Source organism: Palaemon carinicauda, chromosome 10 (genome assembly GCF_036898095.1).
Source record: "Palaemon carinicauda isolate YSFRI2023 chromosome 10, ASM3689809v2, whole genome shotgun sequence".
Taxonomy (NCBI): Eukaryota; Metazoa; Arthropoda; class Malacostraca; order Decapoda; family Palaemonidae; genus Palaemon; species Palaemon carinicauda.
The window spans coordinates 161,145,781-161,173,166 of NC_090734.1; the positions used below are offsets into that span (position 1 = coordinate 161,145,781).

Consider the following 27,386-nt stretch of genomic DNA (forward strand, 5'->3'; position numbering starts at 1 on the left):
TAAAGCAGGGGCGTGTGAAAACCACTATTCACAGGCTGTCTTCCATTTAGATAATTCCTTCATCAAAGGGAAGGGCCGTAACAGAGGCCCTAGCTACCTTACCTGAGCCATTCTACCGACGCCCGATGCTAGCGCCATCTGATCTACATCCTTCTGTTGGACTTCGTAAGCGTCGTTTTGTTTTTGTGTGCCGCTTGGTTTTCTCTCTGTTTTTGTGAAGTTTCATCATGACCGAGGCTCTCCTTGCTCCTGCACCAATGTTAAGTACCATAAATTGTTTTGACAGATTTGTTAGTACTGTGCTAGTGTTATCTTTATTTATTTTAGTGTTTTTAGTGCGTATGGCTTTGGCCTTCCACGACGATGGCGGCCATTGTTCTTGTTTACGATTTTACGTTTAACTTGTTATGTCCGTTGGTACTCTTGTCATCTTAGGTTCATTATCCTTTATATTCTTTAGGCCTTATGTCATTTATATTATTATATTTTGAACCATATATATATCTGTCTTGGTACTTTTTATCGCTTACGAGTCCATTGTCTAGTCAAACCAAGAATGTTTTATAAAAGAATTTATTATTAATTTCATCATCCTAAACCTATAATTTGATATGTTCTAAAACTATAATTTAAGAAAGAAATTTAAGCTTCTAAATGTCCCAAAACACTGAAGGTGACCTGCAAGATTCATGCAGAGAATCTTATTGTCTTAAAAACTTACGAAAAAAAGGTGGATGCAAAAGCAAGTAATTTCTCCTCAAAATTAATACCTGCTCTGCTGTTACTACAGGCTCCAAAGGATAAATATTCTCCATTTCAAAGCAAAAGTTACAGGTACATACACTTAAAATGGGCTATGATTTAAGGAACTATAAACATTGAATGCACCACTTGGCCATCCACCAAATTGCTGTAAAAGCTTAAGAGAACTTCCATGAGCAAGCAGTAGATGGTATTCTAGAAATCTGTTGCTCAGACCTGTGGTAACAAAAATCCTGTGGTACAGCAACTGAGCTAAAAGGTGGTCCACTTGTGAATGTGTCTTATACTCTTTTTTTGGAATCAAAGCCTCTCTCATATTATTTACACTGCCATGGTTAAAGTCAAGGTCTAACATGTTGAATAGTTTGCTATTGAGATACTCCATTAAAGGAATGGGTGTAAAAAGTTGACCCTTGAAGATCATTGAGGCCCAATTTGGAGACGAGATCCGAGAAGTCATTCACTGCCATACACTTCTTCATCAACTCTAGAAGTTTTATTCCAGCTGTGACCAAGTTGTGGAATGGTCTTCCTAATCAGGTAATTGAATCAGTAGAACTTCAAATGTTCAAACTTGCAGCGAATGTTTTTCTATTGAAAAGACTGACATAAGTCTTTTTATAATTTATATATGAAAAAATCTGTTTTAATGTGGATAAAGTTTTTAAAATATTTTATTTTAATTGTTCATTACTTCTTATATTGTGTATCTATTTCATTTCCTTCCTGGGCTATTTTTCCCTGTTGGAGCCCTTATAGCATCTTGCTTTTCCAACTAGGGTTGCAGCTTAGCTAGTAATAATAATAATAATATGTTAGAGAAAGGTAGAAAAAAAAATTGGGATATCAAGGATCAAACCATAGGCAATAGACACCATCATTTTCAATGCATTTGTTATGCCCTTTGATGCTTTAACTCCCAAACTCAAGAGGGCTCATTACCAACACGACCCCTTACTGGTAATTTCAAATGGTCATGAAATCCATAAGAAAAAACTGTAGTGCCAATCCCTGCCATATATGAGTTGACAGAAGAAGAAGAGAATTCCACTGACCACTGAAAAGACAATAATACTGGAGGAATGATATAGCCCTGTAAATGATAAAAAATCTGTAATCACTGGTCTCTAAAGGATTGTTGATAACGTCCCTGACTGGTGAATGCCAGAATGGGGTTTGAGTCCCGCTCTAACTCGAAAGTTTCTTTGGTCACTGCAACCTCACCATCCTTGTGAGCTAAGGATGGGGTTTTCGGGGAGCCTAGCCTATAGGTCTATCTGTTGAGTCATCAGCAGCCATTGCCAGGCCCTCCTTGGTCCTAGTTTGGATGGAGAGGGGGCTTGGGCGATGATCATATGTATATATGGTCAGTCTCTAGGGCATTGTCGTGCTTGATAGGGCAATGTTACTGTCCTTTACCTCTGCTATTCATGAGTGGCCTTTAAATCTTTAATCCATTGCTGGATTCTCTGCTATTTATCCTCATTATCACATCAATGAAGCTATCCTCAGTAGCATTAACCAGTGGAAAGTCCAACACCAGGTTGGTTGGTCATCTTAAGCTGATAAGGTTCTGATCTCTTAAGTATGCAACATCTTCAACTTTGCTACCTTTCAAACTTTAGGATGCCTTGGATTGGTAACATTTGCAGTCAAGAACTCGAGTTACTGGGGTTGGCTTACTAGGCAAGTAACTACACCTCTGTACTAAGTTCTTGCTCCAGAGCAATCACAGTCTTACAATTCTGGGGCCAATGTTGGTCCACAGTTGCCATAAGCCGTATTCCTGGTAGCCTATTGGCAATTTCCCTGCCTGGCAATTTGCTGGACTGGGGTTAGAGATCCACTCAAGCTCAACAGTTTTTTTTTTATAGTATCTGCAACCTCACCATCCTTATGAGCTAAGGAGGGGGGTTGGGAGAGCCTATGGACTACATGCTGAGTCATCAGCCACTATTACTTGGCCCTCCCTGGTTCTACTTTGGGTGGAGAGGGAGCTTGGGCACTTATCATATGTATAGGTCAGTCTCTAGTGCATTGTTACTGTCCCTTGCCTCTACCATTCATGAGCAACCTTTAAACCTGAAGCTGCATTTCTCTGGTTTGATAAATGATTGAGATTTTGGTCACAGTTCCGACTGTGGCCCCAGTTGCAGTCTTGAAGGGGGTGCAATATTTTTTTTGTGGCAAAAGTAGTTACTCTTGGAACAATCCTGATTTCTTCAACTGGATGTAACTGTCCTGGAACAAAGGTCTCTCTTATTCCTGAAGCCAACATATTCTCTGGAAGAGGAAATCTATAGAGAATAATTGTGTTGCCTCAAAATTCCTTCAAGTGGCTGACTACATGGCTTTTCCTTGCATAGTCAGTGGATGGCTCTACAGGGAAGGATTGAGATAATCAACTGTCTCAGGAGCTGAGGTAACAGATGGCTTTTCCTTGCATAGTCACTGTGGTTGGCTCTACAGAGAAAGATTGAGATAATCAACTGTCTCAGGAGCTGAAGTAACAGATCATCCAGTGAAGAGAATATTTTATCATTGATCCTCCGAGAAAGATGTATAGCTGATGCCTGGGGTGGTCAAGGGAACAACATAACTAGTTGGGCTACTAATAGGGAGGCAGCTTACAAAGGTTATGGTCCTAGTCTGGCCAATGAACTGCAGTCTAGTTTGAAGAGGGGTGTTCCTTGACCACTACTAATGGAGAAGCTGAAGATTTTGCCAAGTGTGATTAGGAAGTAAAACTGTCACTACTGACACTTCTCACCTTGTAGGAGCTCCTCTTGTATGCAAGCATCCACTGTGTGGGAAAGCAATCCCGGCAAGACATGCCGGTACATAATAGATGAGAGTCCCTATTGAAATTAGGCATTACATTTAGAGGTTTATGGTTTGCATAAAAGTAAAAAAAAATCAATAAAATTACTAAAAAATGCCACTAGCATATAAAACACAAAAGTAGGCGGTATAGCATACCATGGCCAAATGTATTAACACCTTTATTGAGAAAAAAAAATTAAATTCCAAATAAACGTATCCTAAGAATTGAAGCAAACCATATTAAAGAATATGAATAAAAATCCTGATTAGTGTAGCATACGTACACCGAAAGCTAAAAACATAAAAAGGATAAATCCAAGAATTATTACTCAATTTAAAAGGTGAAAAATTAAGAAAAGGCAAGAAACACTAATTCAAAAATTCATACATAATACATAAAAATAATCTTAAAGATATATACTTGCACACAAAAAACAAAGGTAAACAGATAAGGAAACTAAGTTCAGAATCATTTAACTGGCAAACTCTAATTTCCAAATTAATATAAAACAATAAACGTATTCTACCGAGATGAAAACTCATTATAAAAATTTTCTTATTCAAACCCTCAAGTACCAGTCATTAACTGCTGTATTAGAACTGTAATTCTCAGCAAACAAATATATAGTACTATAATCATTTACAAAGCACTAGAAAACATATAGTTGACAACCCGCTGAATCTAGCAAAAAGTTAAAATACTATACTGTACCTGTTGAAAAAGCAAAGAATTTATATAACAATAAGCTGAAGTGATAATGAAAAGAAAAGAAAAAAGGGCATTGGAAAAGGATGAAATAAGAATTAATCAGCTTCAAGCAACGCTGCAAGTTATGGGAATCTCTATGAATATACAAAAAGGACGGTAATTATCTGGGGTTGACCTGAAAATCCCAGTGATTCACGTGCTGTAGTGCAACTGCTCTTCTTCACTCTAGTAAATGAAAGACGCAAGTGTCTGGGACACTTGAACGCTATAAATGTGGGCTGTACGTGAATTATTGGTTTGTGGTGAACAAAGAGAATCCTGATGATACACAGTGTACAACTTCTCTTTCTATTAAATGAAAAATGCTAGTGTCTGGGACACTTGAACGCTATAAATGTGGGCTGTACGTGAATTATTGGTTTGTGGTGAACAAAGAGAATCCTGATGATACACAGTGTACAACTGCTCTTTCTATTAAATGAAAAATGCTAGTGTCTGGGACACTTGAACACAAATTAATGTGGGTTGTACGTGAATTATTGGTTTGTGGTGAACAAAATCTAACAACATCTGGAAGCCATAATTAAATTTTAATATATTATATATTACTATGCAACAGTGATAGGCCAAACAGTATATAAGTTCTCAAAATAAGTATAGAATTCCTCATCATAAGTTATCCAAATTAAACATTAAATTCAAATTCATATGAAAACTATATCATTTTAAAAGCAACAAATTAAAAGAAAACTAAAGAAATAAATTAATATATATTTTCATGCATTAAATAAAATAGTTAAAACCATAATTTTTTCCTAACTAGAAAAATAAGTTAGTGCTATGCTAAAAAAAACTTACTGAGCATTGAAAAAAAAAAATCACTCAAATTCAAGTTATATTCTTCAAAACAGAAACAAGGGAATATCACACACTAAGTAAAGATAATACTTGTCTCATAATAAAATAAATGGTTGGAGATGGTGTGTACTGTCTGTGTAATTTTTTTTTTTTTTTTTTAGTTTTATTTTCTCTATAACACTTGTGTTCCTCAGTATTAACATTTGTTGGACCCCCTGTGCATTGGCGGTAACGTAGCAGAGTTGTTGTTGGACGAGAGCGGCCAAGAGGATAATAAACGTGCAACGAATATGACAAATTTGAAGATAATTTGTATTTTTCCTAACCATACAAACCTTAGCTATTTACATTGGGTTTACCTTTTAGCGCAGCTGAAATGACGAGCCAATAGTTTTAACGAGGGTTAATTACCCCCGGTGCTAGTTAGCGGGGGGGGGGGGGGGGATAGGGGAAGGGTAGCTTGCTACCCCTCCCCCCCACACACCGGTGACTTGCTTCACTTCACTTAGACGTAGGACTTGACTTGGGGGTCAGGGATGGCGGGCACATGTGTAAATAGCTAAGGTTTGTATGGTTAGAAAAAATACAAATTATCTTCGAATTTGTCATTTGTTCCGTAACCGAAATACAAAACACGCTATTTACATTGGGTGACTTACCCCTTAGAAAGGGTGGAAAGTCCCCAGCCTTACTGACTTCAGCTTGCCCGGGGGCTCGATCCCTCAGTGAGCAGCACTAGAGAAAGGGAGCCCCTGTACCTCACAAGTTCCTAGCATCGCTAGGAACGAGTGGCCTACATAAGCAGTGTGTGTGGAGGAGAGTGTGACTCGTCCTATGAAGTTGACCTTGAGACCTTCAGATAGGATTTCTAGGATAGGACGTTCCCAATACCACCTCGTCAGGGTATGGGAGACGCAACAGTATTAAGCTTAATACTAGGAGCAAAAAGCAGCATGGGTTACCTGCAGAGGTCGAGGTCAGCTATGCGAGGACCAGGCTGTTGCTTCCCCAAGAGAGGGGAGAATGAAGAAAGAAGTAAGGGTCAGACATACTCTTTCATTCACGCAGACTAAAACCGGGTAACAACGCCCTCAACCTACTGCTATTTGTCCATAAAGGAGCCTGAGGTTAGACCAGCTGTTGTGCAGCCACCACAGGGCCGATAGAAAACGTATTAGGGCTCCTGTGGGTCACGTCTTGCAGGTAGTGGGCTGTGAAGGTCGTCTGACGCTTCCAGACCCCAGCTTGAAGTACCTGCGTCACAGAGAAGTTTCTCTTGAAGGCCAGGGATGTAGCAGTACCCCTGACATCGTGTGCCCGAGGGCGACATGACGGAGGAGGGTCCGGATTCAAGGCATGGTGGATAACCCTTCGAATCCAAGCTGAGATGGTGTTCCTGGTGACCCTCCTCTTAGTCCTGCCTGTGCTCACAAACAAAGCTCGCACTTGAGGACAGACTGCAGCCGTTCTCTTCAAGTAGTGCCTCAGACACCTCACTGGACATAGTAGCAGCTGGTCTGGGTCGCTTGTTACGGAACGGAGACTCGCGATCCTGAAAGAGTCGAACCGAGGATCCGGCACTCCAGGATTCTGAGTCTTGGCAACAAACTCAGGGATGAACCTGAACGTTACCTCCCCCCATCCCCTTGAATGGGCGATGTCGTACGAGAGACCATGAAGTTCACTAACCCGCTTGGCCGAAGCCAAAGCGAGCAGGAAAGCTGTCTTCCAAGACAGGTGGCGATCGGAGGCCTGGCGTAATGGTTCGAAGGGAGGTCTCTTAAGAGACCTGAGGACTCGAACCACGTTCCAAGCAGGAGGTCTCACTTCCGACTGGGGGCAGTTAAGCTCGTAGCTACGTATGAGTAAAGAGAGTTCTAGCGATGAAGAAATATCCACGCCCTTCAGTCTGAAGGCCAAGCTTAAGGCTGAGCGATAGCCTTTCACTGCCGAGACAGAAAGGCGCATTTCCTCCCGCAGATAAACGAGGAAGTCCGCTATTACTGGAATAGTGGCATCGAGTGGAGAGATACCCCTTTCACAACACCAACCACAAAAGACTCTCCACTTTGCTTGGTAGACTCCCTCAGAGGACCTTCGCAGGTGCTGAGACATTCTCTCCGCAACCTGTTGCGAAAAGCCTCTCTCCGCGAGGAGACGCTGGATAGTCTCCAGGCGTGAAGCCAAAGCGAGGCTACGGCCCTGTGAGGGACGCCGGAGTGGGGTTGTCTGAGAAGCTCATGTCGTGGAGGAAGCTCCCTCGGGAGCTCCGTCAGGAGCTGCAGAAGGTCCGGAAACCATTCCGCGTGATGCCATAGCGGAGCTACCAGAGTCATCGAAAAGTTGACCGATAGTCTGGTCCTGTTGAGCACCCTTCTCATCAGACAGAACGGTGGGAAGGCGTACACGTCGATGTTGTCCCACCGTTGCTGGAAAGCATCTTGCCAGAGTGCCTTGGGGTCCGGGACTGGGGAGCAGTACAGGGGCAGCTTGAAGTTCAAGGCTGTCGCGAACAAGTCCACAGTCGGGGAACCCCACAAAGTCAGGACTTTGTTGGCTATCTGAGGATCCAAAGACCACTCGGTACTCACTATCTGCAAGGTCCTGCTCAGATTGTCGGCGAGCACATTCCTCTTGCCAGGAATGAAGCGAGCTGATAGTGTTATCGAGTGGATTTCGGTCCACCTCAGAGTCTCTACTACAAGATGGGATAGCTACTGCGAAAAAGTGCACTCCCTGCTTGTTGACGTAAGCCACTACCGTGGTGTTGTCGCTCATCACCACCACGGAGTGACCCGCCAGGGACCGTTGGAACTGCTGAAGAGCCAGAAAGATGGCCTTCAATTCTAGCAGGTTGATGTGCAGGCACTTTTCTGATTCTGACCAAAGGCCTGAGGCCCTCTGGTTCAGAACGTGCGCCCCCCACCCTTCTTTTGACGCGTCCGAAAACAGAGTCAATTCCGGGGGGAGGACGAGAAGACTCGCTCCCTTCTGCCGGTTCTCGTCGACCAGCCACCATCGCAAGTCCGTCTGTTCCAGAGACCCCATTGGGATCAGAATGTCCGGAGAATCGGATCCTTGATTTCACCGGGACTTGAGCCGCCATTGAAGGGATCTCATCCTGAGGCGGCTGTTTGGAACCAGACGAGCCAGGGAGGATAGGTGACCTGAGAGACGTAACCACGACTGGGTGGGGAGTTCTTCTCGCCTGAGGAAGGGTTCCGCCACCCTCCTCAGCCTTGCTATCCGGTCGTCTGATGGAAAGGCTTTGTGGAGATTGGTGTCTATTAACAAGCCTAGATAAACCAGTCGTTGGGACGGCTGCAGAGAGGACTTCTTGAGGTTTACCACGATCCCCAGATCCTGGCAAAGATCCAGAAGCCTGTCTCGGTGCCGAAGAAGGGTCGACTTCGAGTCTGCTAGGATCAGCCAATCATCCAGATAACGAAGGAGACGAATGCTGTTCCTGTGCGCCCAAGATGAAATCAGGGTGAACACTCTGGTGAACACCTGAGGAGCTGTGGAGAGACCGAAACACAGCACCTTGAACTGGTAGATCTTGTCGTCTAAGCTGAATCTCAGGTACTTCCTGGAAGACGGATGGATTGGGATCTGGAAGACGGATGGATTGGGATCTGGAAGTACACGTCCTTTAGATCCAGTGTGCACATAAAATCTTGTGGTCTCACCGCAAGTCTGACCGTGTCTGCTGTCTCCATGCTGAACCGGGTTTGCATGACAAACCCGTTCAGAGCTGAGAGGTCGATGACAGGTCTCCAGCCTCCAGACGCCTTCTTTACAAGAAAGAGTCGACTGAAGAAGCCTGGGAAGCCGTCGAAGACCTCCTGGAGAGCACCCTTTTCGAGCATGGTCTCGACTTCGGCCCGAAGGGCCAGGCCCTTTGCCGATCCCGTGGCATAGGAGCTCAACGACACTGGATTTGCTGTCAGGGGAGGTTGAGATGTTGTGAATGGGACGCGATAGCCTTGGCCAATCACTGAGACCATCCAAGCATCGGCCCTGTGTTGCTGCCACCTGCGGACGCAACGCTGAAGGCATCCCCCCACAGGTGGACACGCAGTTGGACTGCCACCCCTAGGGCTTGAGGCCGCGGCCGTTACCCCTAGGAGTCTTGCCTCCCCTGGAGGACTTACCGCCCCTCTTGACCTTGGCTGGAAAGGGGTGGGGCTTAGACACCACCTTCTTAACTGCTGGTGCCTGCTTTGGAGCCTTACGAGGCTGCTGCTGCTGTTGCGGCGGAGCTGGAGGCTTATAGGGCCGAGCTGTAAGGCCCCTATGGAGGAGGGAGTCCGTGCTGGATTTCCTCCACCTCTCAGCCGTTCGCTCCATGTCCTGAGGCTCAAACAGGTTCTCCCCCAGAAGGGAAGCATGTTGGAGCCTACACACATCCACGGCGGGGACCTTCGGATGGAATCTCTCGGACACAGCATCGCGACGCTTCAACACCGAGTTGACCCACAGGGTGGTAACCTGGTGCGCCAAAAACTCGATGGAGCGGGTGCCTGAGAGTAGGAAGGTCTCTAGGGCCTTCCTATTGGTCTCCTTGGACAAGTCCTCCGAGCGCAATAGGATGCCCAGAGTTCCTAGCCATATATCCAGCCACGAAGTGGCCTGTATGGCGCACTTCGCGACCTTCTCATGGCTCAGGATCTCCGAGCCGAGAACGACACCTGCCGGGCGGAGAGCTTCTCGAGGGGAACTCCCTTAGCCAGCTCTTCTACGGAGTGATGGAGAGGAAGAGCGAGACTAGACTCACCCAAGATCTCAAAATACCTCCTTTGCTGGAGACGAGGAGGTGGGATGAGTTTGTTCCCGGCAGAGGAACGACTGGAGGAGGCAAGAATCGCGAGCTGGGTATTGGCCCTGGCTCTGGCACTCTTCAGTCCCCGAGACCAGGGCAGAGCCGCACTGGTTCTAGGGGCCTTCTGAACATCGAACACTTGTTACCTCTCGCATTTTATTCCCATCTAGGGTATCCCATTGCTGTTGCCATTTTTTGCAAACCAATTTCTTGATGTCAGGTAAGAAATCAGTACAGGGAATGGGATACCTTCTTGGTAGCAACTCGGATGCAGCCTTCTTAGCCAGTGAATCTGCCTTCTCATTCCCAGACACACCTACATGTGCTGGAACCCAACAAAATTGAACTGTTATACCTCTCCGTCCCATAATAAAAAGCCATTCTAAAATCTTTAAAACTAGAGGGTTATTAGAATTAAAAACTTCTATAGCTTGAAGGACGCTCCTTGCATCACTACAAATTGTAAAATTACCCTCCTTCTCCAACGCTATTTTCTCAATAGCGGTCAATATGCCATACAGTTCGGCAGTAAATATGGAAGCGGTCAGAGGAAGTGCACCTCTACAATTAAAACCATTACTATGTACTCCAAATCCAATGCCAGCATCAGATTTGGAGCCATCAGTATAGATAAAAGTTGATCCTCTATGTTCTTTAACATGTTCATTAAAAAGAGACCTGGCTTCTAGGTCTGACATATTCTTCTTATCTCCAATAAAATATTTACAAAAAGATATCTCTGGTAACTTCCATGGAGGCGTTGATGATACCTTGAATGGAAGTACCTTATTTCTAATTATATCCAGACTATTTAATAATCGTTTCACCCGAAAGCCATAAGGTTGAGGAGATTTTGGGTGCAACTCAAAGTATGATGCGTGTCTTACAAGGCTTACAGTCTGAAAGGCTAGAGAGTTAGGGAGTCTTTTCAATCTAAACCAATACCGAATAATGGAAGACATTCGGTAAAGGTCTAGAGGTAACTCTCTAGCATCAACAAGGAGACTTGGGATAGGCGAGGTTTTAAAAGCTCCAGTAGACAATCTAATACCTGCATGATGTATCGAGTCTAATATTTTTAACCGGCTTGGGGTGGCTGAAGAATATACTTCACAACCATAACTAATTTTGGAAAAAATCAAGGCCTTGTATAATTTTAAAATAGTATTGCGGTCTGCCCCCCATGATGTCTGTTCACCGCCGAGCCAAAAGTGAAGTGAAGCAAGTCACCGGTGTGTGTGTGTGTGTGTGGGGGGGGGGGGGGGGTAGCAAGCTACCATTCCCTACCCCCCCCCCCCCCCCCCGCTAACTAGCGCGGGGGTAATTGAACCTCGTTAAAACTATTGGCTCATCATTTCAGCTGCGCTAAAAGGTAAACCCAATGTAAATAGCGTGGTTTGTACTTCGGTTACGGAACAAATTAAGTTTTAATACTCAATCCTGATCTAGTCGCTGAGATAGCACAGATGACTCACCATCCACATATAAAACAAACTTTGAATAAGGTTTTTCTCACTACACAAAAAGGCGACCAGCCCCAGCACCTCCAATTGAAAACAAATGTATGACATGAAAATAAGATTACTGTAGTCACTATTCTTGTCGAGTTATAAGACATACTGTACCTGTTAAAAGCAATGCTGTATGTACTGTTAATACACTTCAATAAAAAGGAAAAATTAAAAATTTATTTACAACAAATCTAAAAAGCTTTCCAATACAGTACTGCTTGCCCTTTCTCCTCCCTGAATATCACTTATTCCACTGCAAAAATACGAGAGAATTGCCTCCATTTTCCAAAGATAATTAGAAATGTGAAAGAACTGAACTACATAAACATAATAATGGGTAGTTTTGATAAGAAGTGGCAGGTCCATCTTCAGCAATTAACATATTAACGACAAAACTTATAGAAACATTCATGTCCCTCCTACCACAAAAGGAATTAAATATTCTATGGAATAGTAAATTTATTTGTTGCGCACTTCTCACCAAAGATGAATTATACATATGTAACACCAAAAGAAAATTAATTTCCCTCTTTCTCTTTAATATTTAGACACATGACTTTGGAATATTCGTTTAGAATGAATGCCCCCTCCAAGCAATAACAGTCTCTTCCTCCTCACACAACTCCTCAAAAGTAGGGTGAGTTTATATACCATTATTTCTATTTTCACAGTGAATTATTCGTTTGTATTCATTTCTGACGTTTGGGGGTTATAATTATCTAACTAAATCGTATCCCAAAACTTTAAAAATGAGTGGAAATACGTATTTATGGATGTGTGGGATGCATCAAATGAATTTCTTATATTTCTTATGAGAAAATTTTCGTTTTGTTTATGAGCTCCCCCAAAAACGAATTAAACTCATAATCGCTCCAAGATTGGAAGAAACTTGTAAGCGGATGTACTACTGTATTATCTTTACCTTAGAGTATCAATATTTAAGCCTGCTGCATGTATTCAATTGGTTTTGTTACAAAAGAATATAACTATGAAAAGAGTGCTTTCTAAATCCCTACACTATGTTTGAAAAAACATGGTGCCCTTAATATGTTATCAAAATAAAGACACAACTTAGTAGCAACAATCATATAAAAAAAATTTCTGATAACTAACACAGCTTTGCTAGAATGTATCATTCTGTAAATTATTTCATCAAATTACCTCATCACACAAACCAAACCTAGGAATATTTGCAAAGGGATATTTAAAGGAGCAGTAACAAAATCAATCTTGAAAATTTAAAAAAAAAAAAAAAAATATACAGTATACTTTATTATATAATTTTTACTCTACAAGGGCATTTTTCTAGAAATTAAATATTTATCTAAACAATTAAAGAAATTTTTAAGTACTGTGCAATTACACAAGATATAAATGAAGGTGACACTTTTCAGTGTTTTCAAACAATAACGACCATCGCCAAAACAGGAAAACAAAAAAAGTACAAACCTGATCTTATCCACAACTTTTTATGGGGATCAGAATCGGTTGAATCAAGACTGGTTGAGTGCCCCAATCCCTCACCCTCGCTAGGAGATCCGCTACTTATAATTTCTGTGAAATAAAATAAGAGATGGGGATAAAAACTACTTTTCAAAATTAGAGCACTTACGGTATCTAAGAATAATCAATTCTAATAAAAATTATTTCTACATTTCTAGAAGTGTTTCTGTTTTGAAGCTGGTTAAATGCTGATGTCTATACTAAAACTGAAAAATTTCCTGTTCTTTCCTTGTGAAATGCCTAAATCTCTAGGGAAATATCGAGTTAATCTGATGATTGATGGAAATTACCTAGGCATGGGTATGCAATAGTTCCTTTGTCTTTTCAGTCAAAACTAAGTCATTAGCCTCTTGATGTCATTAGTCAGTGGGAAGGAAGGGGGGGGGGGGGGGGGGAGACATGTTATGACCATTAGCAGAGTATAGAAATATTGTAATAAATTACATCATTCAAATTCAGCTTACAGTATATCTACAGTATTTAATGTCGCTCACGTTCAAAGCTCTGACTCTCTTGGATTCACAAACAAAGCAAAAATAGAAAAAAGCTTATGAAGCTCACTAATATAAACCCAAGTGAGCTCAATAATACTTTTGATTGGCATTTCAACATCATCCCCATGTAACAAAGTATCTCGGTCTTTTCTGGATTTTCCCCTGAACTAAACCCGACTCCTTTCGGTAACAAATATGTTATTTTTATAATAAAATAAATTTTTGAATATACTTACCCGGTGATTATAATAGCTGCAACTCTGTTGCTCGACAGAAAACTCTAAGGTAAAATTCGCCAGCGATCGCTACACAGGTTGCGGGTGTGCCCAACAGCGCCATCTGTCGTCCAGATACCCAGTACTCAATGTAAACAAAGAACTCAATTTTCTCCTGCGTCTCTATTGGGGAGGAAGGGAGGGTCCTTTAATTTATAATCACCGGGTAAGTATATTCAAAAATTTATTTTATTATAAAAATAAAATTTTTCAATATTTAACTTAGCCGGTGATTATAATAGCTGATTCACACCCAGGGGGGTGGGTAGAGACCAGCAAAATATGTTTACATTATTATGAGCTAAGAATTTTTATTTCATTTTAGAAGTTATCAAAATAACAAAAACAAAATAAATAGGTACCTGGTAAGGAAGTCGACTTGAACAATTACTCTGCCTTTTTAAGTACGTCTTCCTTACGGAGCCTCGCGATCCTCTTAGGATGCTGATCGACCCCTAGGATCTGAAGTATCAAGGGTTGCAACCCATACTAAAGGACCTCATCAAAACCCCTAATCTAGGCGCTTCTCAAGAAATGACTTTGACCACCCGCCAAATCAACCAGGATGCGAAAGGCTTCTTAGTCTTCCGGACAACCCAAAAACAACAATAAAAACATTTCAAGAGAAAGATTAAAAAGGTTATGGAATTAGGGAATTGTAGTGGTTGAGCCCTCACCCACTACTGCACTCGCTGCTATGAATGGTCCCAGTGTGTAGCAGTTCTTGTAAAGAGACTGGACATCTTTCAAGTAAAATGACGCGAACACTAACTTGCTTCTCCAATAGGTTGCGTCCATTATACTTTGCAGAGATATATTTTGCTTAAAGGCCACGGAAGTTGTTAGAGCTCTAACTTCGTGCGTCTTCACCTTAAGCAAAGTTCGGTCTTCCTCACTCAGATGTGAATGAGCTTCTCGTATTAACAATCTGATAAAGTCTGACCAAGCATTCTTTGACAAAGGCAAGGATGGTTTCTTAACTGAACACCATAAAGCTTCAGATTGGCCTTGTAAAGGTTTAGTACGCTTTAAATAGAACTTAAGAGCTCTAACAGGGCATAAGACTCTTTCTAGTTCATTGCCTACGATCTCCGATAAGCTGGGGATATCGAAAGATTTAGGCCAAGGCCGAGAAGGCAGCTCATTTTTGGCTAGAAAACCAAGTTGTAGCGAACAAGTGGCTTTTTCTGACGAAAATCCTATGTTCTTGCTGAAGGCATGAATCTCACTGACTCTTTTAGCCGAGGCTAAGCATACCAGGAAAAGAGTCTTAAGAGTGAGATCTTTCAGGGAGGCTGATTGTAACGGCTCCAACCTGTCTGATATGAAGAATCTTAGTACCACGTCTAAATTCCATCCAGGGGTAGCCAAACGACGCTCCTTGGTGGTCTCAAAAGACTTAAGGAGGTCTTGCAGATCTTTATGTTTGGAAAGATCTAAGCCTCTATGCCGGAAGACCGATGCCAACATGCTTCTGTAGCCCTTGATAGTGGGAGCTGAAAGGGATCGTCCTTTTCTCAGGTATAAGAGAAAAACAGCTATTTGAGCTACAGAGGTACTGGTCGAGGATACAGAAACTGACTTGCACCAGTCTCGGAAGACTTCCCACTTCGATTGGTAGACTCTAATGGAAGAAGCTCTCCTTGCTCTAGCAATCGCACTGGCTGCTTCCTTCGAAAAGCCTCTAGCTCTCGAGAGTCTTTCGATAGTCTGAAGGCAGTCAGACGAAGAGCGTGGAGGCTTTGGAGTACCTTCTTTACGTGTGGCTGACGTAGAAGGTCTACCCTTAGAGGAAGACTACTGGGAACGTCTTCTAACCATCGAAGTATCTCGGTGAACCATTCTCTCGCGGGCCAGAGGGAAGCAACTAACGTCAACCTTGTCCCTTCGTGAGAGGCGAACTTCTGCAGTACCTTGTTGACAATCTTGAACGGTGGGAATGCGTAGAGATCCAAATGTGACCAATCTAGGAGGAAAGCATCTATATGTATTGCTGCTGGGTCCGGGACTGGAGAGCAATAGATTGGAAGCCTCTTGGTCATCGAGGTTGCAAAGAGATCTATGGATGGTTTTACCCCAAGTGGCCCAAAGTCTCTTGTACACATCCTTGTGGAGGGTCCATTCGGTTGGAATTACTTGCCCTTTCCGACTGAGACAATCTGCTATGACGTTCAAGTCGCCTTGGATGAACCTCGTTACTAGGGAGATGTCTTGACCTTTTGACCAGATGAGCAGGTCCCTTGTGATCTCGTACAACGTCAGTGAGTGGGTACCTCCTTGTTTGGAGATGTACGCCAAGGCCGTAGTGATGTCCGAGTTAACTTCCACCACTTTGCCTCGAAGGAGAGACTTGAAGCTTTTCAAGGCCAGATGTACTGCCAACAGCTCCTTGCAGTTGATATGCATGCTCCTCTGACTCGAATTCCACAGTCCTGAGCATTCCCGACCGTCTAGTGTCGCGCCCCAGCCCACGTCCGATGCGTCCGAGAAGAGAACGTGGTTAGGAGTCTGAACAGCCAGGGGAAGACCCTCTCTTAGGTTGATATTGTCCTTCCACCAAGTCAGACAAGACTTTATCTTTTCAGAAACCGGGATCGAGACCGCTTCTAGCGTCTTGTCCTTTTTCCAGTGAAAAGCTAGATGGTATTGAAGAGGACGGAGGTGTAGTCTTCCTAGTGACACAAATTGTTCCACGGATGACAGCGTCCCTACCAGACTCATCCACAGCCTGACTGAGCAGCGTTCCTTCTTCAGCATCTTCTGGATGGATAGCAGGGCTTGATCTATTCTGGGGGCTGATCGTCTTGTTGTTCAGCAACGTCCTCATCAGAGGGTTCCTCATCCGAAAACTGATGAGGAAACGGCAACGGAGTGGGCAACGTCTGGCTCGCTGAGTCCGGTCGCACTGGTGGATGCGTGACGGAGCCGGACGCCATATCATGGAACTGCTGTACAGTCTGTGAACTGTCAACAACCATGGGTGCGCGAGGAAGCACAGCGTCAACCCGAGACTGTCTAGACCGTCTGGGTTGTGCAGTCAACACCCTACCGGGTTGCTGAGGTTGACGCACTGCGTCAAAACAAGTCACCTCTGCTGGTTGTTGAACGTCCTGAACGTCAACAACCACCTCCGAGCGTTGCTTAACGTCAACGTGCGGCTGGCAACCCACACTGGGTCGCATCGGTGGAGGAACCACCTCAACTGGCAGACGCGAGTAGGTTACCTCAGCGTCAACAGGGCGCACAACCGACCGGTTGGAAGGTTGTTGGCCAGAAGGTTCGGTAGCAACCTTCTCCGCATTAAAGTCCTCTATCAAGGACGCAAGCTTGGACTGCATGTCTTGCAGCAAAGCCCATATAGGGTCTACGGGAGCAGGTGTGGCAACAGACGGGGTTAGCGACTGAGGGGGTACCGTTTACCATCCCTGAAAGCCTTGTTATGCGTGACATAATTGTACAGCAAAACTTCAAAGGCTCGAAAACAGCTGTGAAGTTGACCTGTAAACAACTTGGAGCGTCTCCTGGCCAGGCGCCAGGGAGAGTCTACGAGAATTGAGAAGTCTATCTGGGCAGAGGCATGAACTCCCAAGCCGAGAACTTCTCTCGTGTCATATCAGACTCTCGCTCTATAAACCAGTTTAAAAGAAGGGAAAGCAAAGGCTGTATCCCCCAAACTCCTCCTGGTGAAAAACCAGTCGCCTAGCCAACGTAAAGCTCTCTAGGAGAGCGAGAGAGCACTAGCTTAAAAACAACGGCTTCGAAGTAGCTAGGCCTAGTGTAAGCTCTGACGTTTAGGCGAACGAGGAGCAGCAGTTACAAAAAGATCCGGACAAAGATCCTTAAAAAAATCATCATGATTTAATTAAAGTCCATAGGAGGCTAAGCAGCTTTAGGCTCCTCTCCATCTGACAGAGTCCTCAAGGGAATATCAGTAGGAGGGGGAACAGCAACTTCCTCATCTACAGGAACCTTGTCCGATAAAAGCTGAGTCTCAAGCAAGGGAGAGACCTACCGTGGTGGCAATGCTTTACAAGCAGAGTCCACACTCACTGGTGCATTAGTAGCGGACCAGAACGCAACGTCATGTAACTGCTTGACAGTCTGTGAACTGTCAACAACTGAACTGTCAACCACAACAGGTGCGTGAGGACGCACAGCGTCCACTCGAGACTGCTTTGACTGCCTAGACTGAGCAGTCAAAACAACTCTAGAATGCGGAGGTTGACGCACAGCGTCAAAACAAGTCAACTCCGATTGTTAGTGAACGTCTAGAACGTCAACAGGAGCCTCAGCAAGTGGCCTAACGTCCAAATGCGGCTGAAAAACCACACGAGACAGCATCGAGTGTGGTTCTAAACAACCTGACTGACGTGACTAAGCTACGCCAACGTCAACAGTAAGCACAAAGGAACGTTAGGTTGGCTGAAAGCCAGGATATCGATGAGATAAACGTCTAGACTCAACAGACTAATCGGCAGAATAGTCTTCCATAAGGGAGGCAAGCATATACTGCATGTCTTGCCATACAACCCATTAAGGATCAACGGAAATGGTTGTGGTAAGAGACGAGGGTAACGTCTGTGACCACAACACTTTGCCTACAAAAAAAGACTCTCGGAGTCTGTGTTACGCTTTTGTTAGGCGGCGAGCAGTTATCCGATGACTGCATAGGGTCAGAGCTGTCCTAATGGTTGTAACCAGGACGCTGGACCTGTCCTGAAAGGACTGACTTTCGCTTAAGGGCTTCGAAACCTTGTGACAGGTTTCTTATGCGAAAAGCCTTCGGATGACGAGGAGAAACAACGTCTCTCTCGTCTTATGGTAGGGGAGATCTTGGTAAGATACACCCGATACCATAGAGGAAAAACGTCTGTTCGTTGGTCAAGGCCTCTCGAACCCATAAGTCGTTTGACATTACTTCTCCCCTGGGCTTGGGAGCATGTAAGAGGTCCCGGACTAGGTGAACGACAGGCACGAACAGACGAACCCTCGGACGCAACACTGTAACACTTTGCGCATATCACTTTATCACTTCGATTTTCTGTTTTGCACTTATTTCACTGAAATTTTACTGATTTCTACCTGAAACACGCAATTCTACCCTTCATTAAAAGGTAGTAATTGCGAAATCAGTCGTATAATGCAAGCTCATTAATACCAGCAAAAAACAGAAAACATAATTAAAGATAAAAAAATCAGTGGCTGGGAAAGAGACTAAACACTAGTTCATATAACTACGTTTTCAATCTCTCACCGCACATAGCCTGGGGACGAGAATAAAAAACTAAAACGTTTTATCCTTCCTCCCCGTACAGCGACTAGGGACGAGAGTAACACGAGAACAACGCTACCCGCTTGAACGGAACGTTTTCTCTCCTCTCTCTCCCTCCGTCTCTATCTCTCTCTCTCTTTCTCTATTGATTTCGCACCTAAGAGAAGAGCCCAATTATATTTCGTCAAAAAAACATGTTATTTGACTAAAGGAAAAAACTGAAAAGTTTTTCAAATAAAAAGTTCCTTTAAAATAGAATTTAAAACATTTAAGCTAAGAAAGAATGAACAAAACGTCAGAATCGATTTACTCTTACTGCAAAGTGAAACCGTGATACACTCTCTCTCTATCGTAACGATAGAGCGCATGTTGAACGTCCTGAACGTCAACAACTGCGTAGCAAAAATAAACTAAACGTTAGTTCATCTTTGAAAACAGTACGAAGACTATCAAAGAAATTCTTTCATAAAATATTACATTTAAAAAGTTTTAAATCCTTAGCTCTTTAAAAGCTAATTACGATATAAAGGGCTCAACGTTGATTAACTTCGGTTTCCAAGTTAGGACCGCCTACTCTCAGGAAAGGTCTATATAAACAAAACATTGAAATTATTTTTATATGTTTATAATAATTGGAAAGTTAATCGAAGAGGCCTAATAAAGGCGGAGAGATATAAAATATATAGAGGAAAATCTATAACGTGATATAATTACTAAAAGCCTAAACACACTTCCGCTAAGGGAAGGGTCGGCCATTTAAAAGTGAAAGAAAGTCCATACTCTCTTTGTGACCATAATTAAATCTATCCAAAACTATTTCAAGATTTATGATGAAGATAAAACACCTGCATAGCGAAAGCTCAAAACTAGAATAGTGTACTTCACCAATTAGTTGTGAAAACAAATCCAGTTTAGCAACAGCGAATAAGCACGTCTTGTCGGGAGCACGACAGAGAGAAAATTGAGTTCTTTGTTTACATTGAGTACTGGGTATCTGGACGACAGATGGCGCTGTTGGGCACACCCGCAACCTGTGTAGCGATCGCTGGCGAATTTTACCTTAGAGTTTTCTGTCGAGCAACAGAGTTGCAGCTATTATAATCACCGGCTAAGTTAAATATTGAAAAATGCTTTCAACATGGGCTGGATGGCCACTGAATCATTTTAATGAGCAGTTAAGCGACAGGTGGGAACAAGGACAATGAGCCCCACCCCCTTACCTCTCAAAGTCTCTTCCTTTATGACCTATCGGCTCAGGACTAAGAGGAGTGGTTGAGGGAGGAAGTTTAACCTAAAGGACTCAAGTTTGTATACGTAGGAAAAATACAAATTACTTTAAAAAAGTTTTAATTGTTCCTGAAGTAACTGAGGACCTGAACTCTGCCACATGAAGCGTGACACTGGGTCATGGCCTTGGCCCCCATAGACACCAGTCATTTTGGCTTCCTTGGTAGCTATGAACTTGAACCCCGATCCCCCAAGCCACAGAGCCTTGACAGTGGGTCACACCATGGCCCCAGCCCTGTGCATTGGCCCTGGAGGGCCGAAGACCAGTCAATCTGGCCACTAGGGTAGCTGGGGACTCTAGGGGAACCCTACAAGCCACCAAAACTTGAAAGACCAACAATATAGTTCCGAGGGTTTCATGCCCCTGCAGCATAACCCCCGGGGAGTGAGACTGGGGTGTAAGGGCAGAAATGGTGTTGTTTAATTGCTCATTACTTCTCTTGCTGTTTATTTTCTTCCTTATTTCCTTTCCTCTGGGCTATTTTCCCTGTTGGAGCCCTTGGGCTTTTAGCATCTTGCTTTTCTAACTAGGGTTGTAGCTTAGGAAATAATAATAATAATAATAATAAAATGCTCTAATAATAATAATAAAATGCTCTTACCTATCTAGATACTACCACTCTGGTTACAGCTCATTTTTCCTTTGCCTACACATACACAGAATAATCCAGCCTATTCTTTCATTATACACCTGACAAAACTAAGATGACAAAAATTCTTCTTCTCTCAAGGGGGTAACTACTACACTAATGGTTCAGTGGCTCTTTTCCACTTGGTAAGGGTAGAAGAGACTCTTTAGCTATGGTAAGTAGCTCTTCTAGGAGAAAGACACTCCCAAATCAAATCATTGTTTTCTAGTCTTTGGTACTGGCATAGATTTTGTACCATGGTCATCCACTGTCTTGAGTTAAGAGTTCCCTTACTTGAGGGTAAACTTAGGCACACTATTCTATCTATTTCCTTATTTCATTTCCTCACTGGGCTGATTTCCCTGTTGGAGCCATTGGGCTTACAGCATGATATTTTTCCAACTGGGGTTGTAGCCTAGCTAGTAGTAGTAATAGTAGTAGTAGTAGTTGATGGATTATCATTATAATTATTTACATATACAGTATATATGATTATCATTGTTATATGTACCTTTATTGCTAATACACATTTAGCATATATGTTGTGTTAGGAATACATGTATGCAAGTATTCTTGTTTATTGGAGCATAGGGAATACTATGTAGCATTTATATCATCTCATGTGGCATGCATTTCATATTTTAATTATCTGGTATTATTGCAAGCAGTCTTTCCCGTAGCCCGCCACTGTTTACAGCTCCTCCAGTGTATTACGTTTATTTTGATTATTTTCACTTATTATATGGCTTAAGAACTTACGCAAGTGTTTCTGTGAAAACCTTATTTATTTTATATATAATAATAACCAAGATGGCGCAGTGATTGATTTGCCATAAGTGAATTTCGATCATTTAGTGAACTTCTTCAACCGGCCTGGACAATGCAAGAAGTGTATGTGTTCATCGTAACCAAGTTCGTTAGCAGTTGAGAACCATAACTTCGTTTGGATGTATACACTGGCAGTGACTGTTTTGTGATTACAGTGACTCTATATAGGGCTGTGTTTATTTTAGCAATCTGAGATTGAGGTTAATGTGCGTCGGCCATCTGCAGCGGCCGGAACAAGAGCGTCACATTCATACTCAGCTGCGTTCGAGGGGAGACTAGTGGCTCTCGCTGTGCATGCAACAGCCACGGCAGTCACAGTGTTACCAGATACAGCATAGCTCTGTTGCCTCCAGCTATTGTACTCGGTGATTGGCTACCGTTTGTGACGTCATTGTGACGTTACCACTGACGGCATTGAGTGATATTTTCTCTTGGATTTCGTGAGATTTTTCTATTTATGCCGCCGAAACACGATAAAGGAAGGAGACCAAAGACTTCTGAGGTTTCTCCCCCATCATCCCCAACCCCAACTGACATAACGTCATCTCCAACGCATTCAAGATCTATTTCTCCTTCATCAACCCCTTCAACCATGGATTTTTATCAGCAAAATGTTTGAATACATGGATAAAAAAGATGAAGAAAGAAGACAACAGGATGAAGAAAGAAGAAAAGAAGACAATGTCAGACATCAGGAAGAATTCAAAGCATTAATTGAAGCTATGACTGGTCCCAGGCATACCCTACCCCAAGCAAGTGGTATAGGGCCCCCTACCCCAGCACCGTCGTCTGCAAGTGTTCTCCAAGTGCCTAATTCAGCTGTGCAGACACCTAAGGTGACAGTAAATTTGCCTCCACCATTAACCCATGATGTAACTTATAGGCAATACACAGAATGGAAGCAGAGATGGAAGGATTATGCTGTTATGGTAGATTTGGATAATTTACCTCAACCTAAGCAGTTGATACAGCTAAGGGCATGTCTCAGTGTTGAGATGAGACGCTTGTTAGAACACAATTTGGGTATTCCACCAGACTCAACTATGCTTTTGGATGATGTTTTATTTCATATCGAAACTTATATAAAGGGTCAGCAGAATGAAGCACTTCGTCGGTTAGCTTTTACTCAATGTAAGCAAGCAGAAGGCGAGTCATTAAGATTTTTTCGTTCGTTTACAACAGCTCTCAGAGGAGGTTGATTTATGTAAAGGCGTTAACTGTGTGGAGGCCCAAATGAAACATGCTATTTTGGTTGGCATAAGGAATGAAGAACTCACCAAGAAGCTCATTAGCATGCCTACAACAACAACACTTGAGGAAGTGAAGCTGACTTGCAGGGCTTTTGAGGCTGCAAAGAAGACAACGACAGAGCTTAAAGCTCCACAGACTTCAGTGCGTGCCGTGTCAAACTACAAGAAGTTAAAGAAGGCATTTGCTAAACCGGAGCAACCTAAGAAAATTCATCAGCAAGAGAAAACTCCTTCTTTAAGTAGCAGATGCAAGAATTGTGGTCAACAGCATAATAGTGACACATGTAAGGCAGTATCCCACAAGTGCAGGAACTGTGCTAAAACTGGCCATTTCCCTTATACTGCCGCATGTCCCGCATTGGCTAAGGAGTGCCGAATTTGCCATAAATTTGGCCACTATGATGTTTGTTGTGCACAGAAAAAGTCAAAGGGACCAAGGGAGTCGAAAGATTTAAAGGACACCAAATTGAACACTGTCAAGATATCTTCTCCAGCCATACGTTCAGTTAATTTACGTCCCCTAAGTTGTCCCTCACCACCTATCAATTTACATGTCACATATGGCAGTAAATCAGGGAAGATCAATGTTATCCCTGATACTGGTGCAGATACCACTGTTTTTGGAGTGCAACACTTACAAGCATTGGGCATTGATGTCAAGGAATTGTCTCCGCCCCCTGAGTTGCAGTTTTCCAACGCCGATGGATCACCCATGGAAGGTAACGTCTTGGGATCAATGGAGGCCGTCATGACTTATGGTGATATCTCATACAAGGGGTATATTGATGTTCTTAGTTCTCTCCCAACACCATTACTGTGTTATGATGCCCTCCGCCACCTAAGGATCATTCCCTGGGACTTCCCACGTCAAATGCAAGAGAGGAAAATTAGCAGGACTTCAGCAGGAATCAGTCAGGTCCCAGTCAGCCAAGTTAATACATGTGAAAAAATGTCCGTTCCTCCGCCTCCAGCCACATCCTCACCTGAGGAAGCCAGGCAATACTTTCTAAAGGAATATAGCGATGTGCTAATGACGAAGGAGCAGTTTCATCAAGGAGCACAACTCAAGCCAATGACTGGACCACCTATGCGTATTCACCTGAAAGAGGATGTGAAACCCTTTGCTATCTACACTCCGCGTCTTATACCACTAGCCTTTCAAGAGGACGTCAAGACCGAGTTGGAGACAATGGTAGCACAAGGCATCATTGAACCTGTTGGGGATCAACCATCCCCATGGTGTCACCCCTTAGTGGTTGTGGCCAAACCTACAGGTGGTGTTCGTGTCACCACAGATTTAAGCAAGTTAAATTCACAGGTTCTAAGGCCTGCACATCCTTCACCATCACCATTTAGTGCAATCAGGAGTATTGATCCTAATTCAAGGTATTTCTCCACCATGGATGCATTGTGTGGGTACTGGCAGATCCCACTAGCAGAGGAAGACCAAGCCCTTACAACATTCATCACGCCCTACGGTCGGTATCGCTATTGTCGTTCACCTATGGGATTCAGCGCTTCAGGAGATGCCTACTGCAGGAGAGGTGATATTGCTCTTCAGGGCATCCAACATTGTGTCAAGGTTGTGGATGATATCCTTGTATATGATAAGGATTATTATTCTCACTTATGCAGGCTCAACAAAGTTTTGTCTCGCTGTAGGACTCACGGTATTACTTTAAATGCAGAAAAGTTTGTTATTGCTAGCCCTACTGTATCTTTTTGTGGGTATACGTTATCTGAAAATGGAATTGCAGCAGACAAGGAAAAAGTTCGAGCTATATCAGAGTTCCCAAAGCCAGCAAATCTGACAGATTTAAGGTCATTCATGGGCCTTACTAACCAATTAACAGAATTTTCACCTGATCTTGCAGCTGCAGCAGATCCGCTTCGGCCGCTAATGAGCCCTAAGAGATCCTTCACGTGGACAGCAGATCATGATGCCGCATTTGCCAGTGTTAAAAAGGCTCTCTCTCAGCCGCCTGTGCTGGCTCATTTCGACCCTACCTGCCCCACCGTACTACAAACGGATGCTTCTCGTTTATATGGTTTAGGATATGCACTTTTATAAGACCTTGGAGAAGGCCGTTTCCGCATGGTCCAGTGTGGTTCAAGATTTTTGGCTGATGCAGAAACTAGGTGGGCCACCATTGAGCTAGAATGTTTAGCTTCAGTTTGGGCTATGAATAAATGTCGCCATTACTGTACTTATTTGGATTGCCCCATTTCACATTGGTGACTGACCATAGACCCCTGATACCCATCTTGAATACATATACATTGGATGCAATAGAAAACACACGTATTCAGCGTCTGAAAGAGAAAATTTCACCCTATATCTTCACTGCAGTATGGCGGAAAGGCAAGGAACATTGCATCCCTGATGCCCTTTCACGTTCCCCTGTGAGCCACCCAACGTCCGAAGATGATATGTTAAATAGTGAAACCCATCTTTCCCTCAGGAGTGTAGTAGCCAAGACTGTGGATGTAATTTCAGATGTGAAGACATCAGATACACAAGATCTTATTTTGGAAAAGATTCGCACCGCAGCACGTGAGGACCCCTCGTACACAAGACTCCTCCAGAACGTTGCCAACGGCTTCCCCAGTCACCGCTACAATCTCCACAATGACCTACTACCCTACTGGAAAATAAGGGAGGATTTATACACCGACGATGACCTTGTCCTGTATGGTAGCCGAATAGTAATTCCCTTAGCTATGCGACGCAGCATTTTAAGACGCCTTCATGACAGCCATTGTGGAGCGGAGGCAACTAAGCGTCGGGCTAAGCAGACTGTATATTGGCCTGGTATTAATTCAGACATAGCAAATACTGTCCATGCCTGTGAGCCATGTCAGATAATGCAGCCAAGCCAACAGCAGGAACCACTGTTATGCAACGAAAACCCCTCTCGTCCCTTCGAATCAGTATCGGCTGATTTCTTCAGTGTTGCTGGGAAATCTTTCCTGGTGTATGTTGACAGACTATCTGGATGGCCTGTAGTTGTAAAATTTGGTACCAATACTACAGCGGAAGTAACAACACGACACTTCAGTCACATCTTCCGAGACTTAGGTGTTCCAGTAAGGCTGAGGACAGATGGTGGACCTCAGTTCACCAGCTCAGAATTCAAGAATTTTCTAACCCGATGGGGTGTTCAACATGTGATATCCACACCTTACTATCCCCAAAGTAATGACCATGTCGAAGCAGCCGTGAAGAAGGTCAAACATTTTATCCTAAAAGTACAGTAGCACCTTCTGGGAACATCGACACCGAAGATTTCGACAAAGGATTATTGGAAATACGGAATACTCCTAACTATGCTGGCCTTTCTCCAGCGCAGATATTATATGGCCAAGCCCTTCGATCATGCATCCCAGCCCATGCATCATCGTTCAAGCAGGAGTGGCAAGAAAAAGCAAATGAATATGACCTTCGTGTAGCATCACGTACAGAAGCAGCCAAAATAAGGTACGACAGCCGTGCACACCCTTTGGAACCACTCAAACTCAATGATAATGTCCGTATCCAAGACCCTATCTCCAAGCGATGGGATAAGACTGGCATTATTATGGGCATTGGTAGGTCACGAGACTACCATGTGAAGTTACCCTCAGGAAGAATATTATGGCGTAACCGCCGTTTCTTACGCCCTGTACCTCATTCTCCTTCACATTTGCCTGACGAGACACAGCAATCTCCAAAGAAGAAGGATGTTGTCCCTACTACTAGTCAACAACAGCAAAGTGGCACTCAAGCTGAGTATTGGCGTTCACCGAGACGCCATACCCGTTCATATAGTTCATTGAACGCAAAGGGGAGGGGGAGGTGATGGATTATCATTATAATTATTTACATATACAGTATATATGATTATCATTGTTATATATACCTTTATTGCTAATACACATTTAGCATATATGTTGTGTTAGGAATACATGTATGCAAGTATTCTTGTTTAATGGAGCATAGGGAATACTATGTAGCATTTATATCATCTCATGTGGCATGCATTTCATATTTTAATTATCTGGTATTATTGCAAGCAGTCTTTCCCGTAGCCCGCCACTGTTTACAGCTCCTCCAGTGTATTACGTTTATTACCTCCGCCAGGAGGTTATGTTTTCGGTTCGGTTTGTTTGTTTGTTTGTTTGTTTGTTTGTTTGTTTCTCTGTTTGTCTGTCTGTCTGTGGACAACGTAGAGGCCACATTTCTACACGGAATCACTTCAAACTTGGCCAAGTAGTTCCCCAATGTGTATGGAAGAACTGATTAAATTTTGGTCAAGGTCACCCCAAGGTCAAGGTCACAGGGGTCACTGGTGTCACTATGACATAAGTGGCCATATCAAGAGAC

General features: G+C 43.3%; 1 protein-coding gene across 1 annotated transcript in view; it reads right to left on the reverse strand.

Moving 5' to 3' along the window:
• The window catches only part of LOC137648929 (uncharacterized protein KIAA0513), a 144,160-nt gene that overhangs the window by 41,581 nt on the left and 75,193 nt on the right, over nucleotides 1–27,386 (reverse strand). The window contains exon 6 of the mRNA XM_068382120.1: nucleotides 12,935–13,039. Coding sequence (XP_068238221.1) covers nucleotides 12,935–13,039 — 105 coding nt within the window. The remainder of the gene's footprint in view (nucleotides 1–12,934; nucleotides 13,040–27,386) is intronic.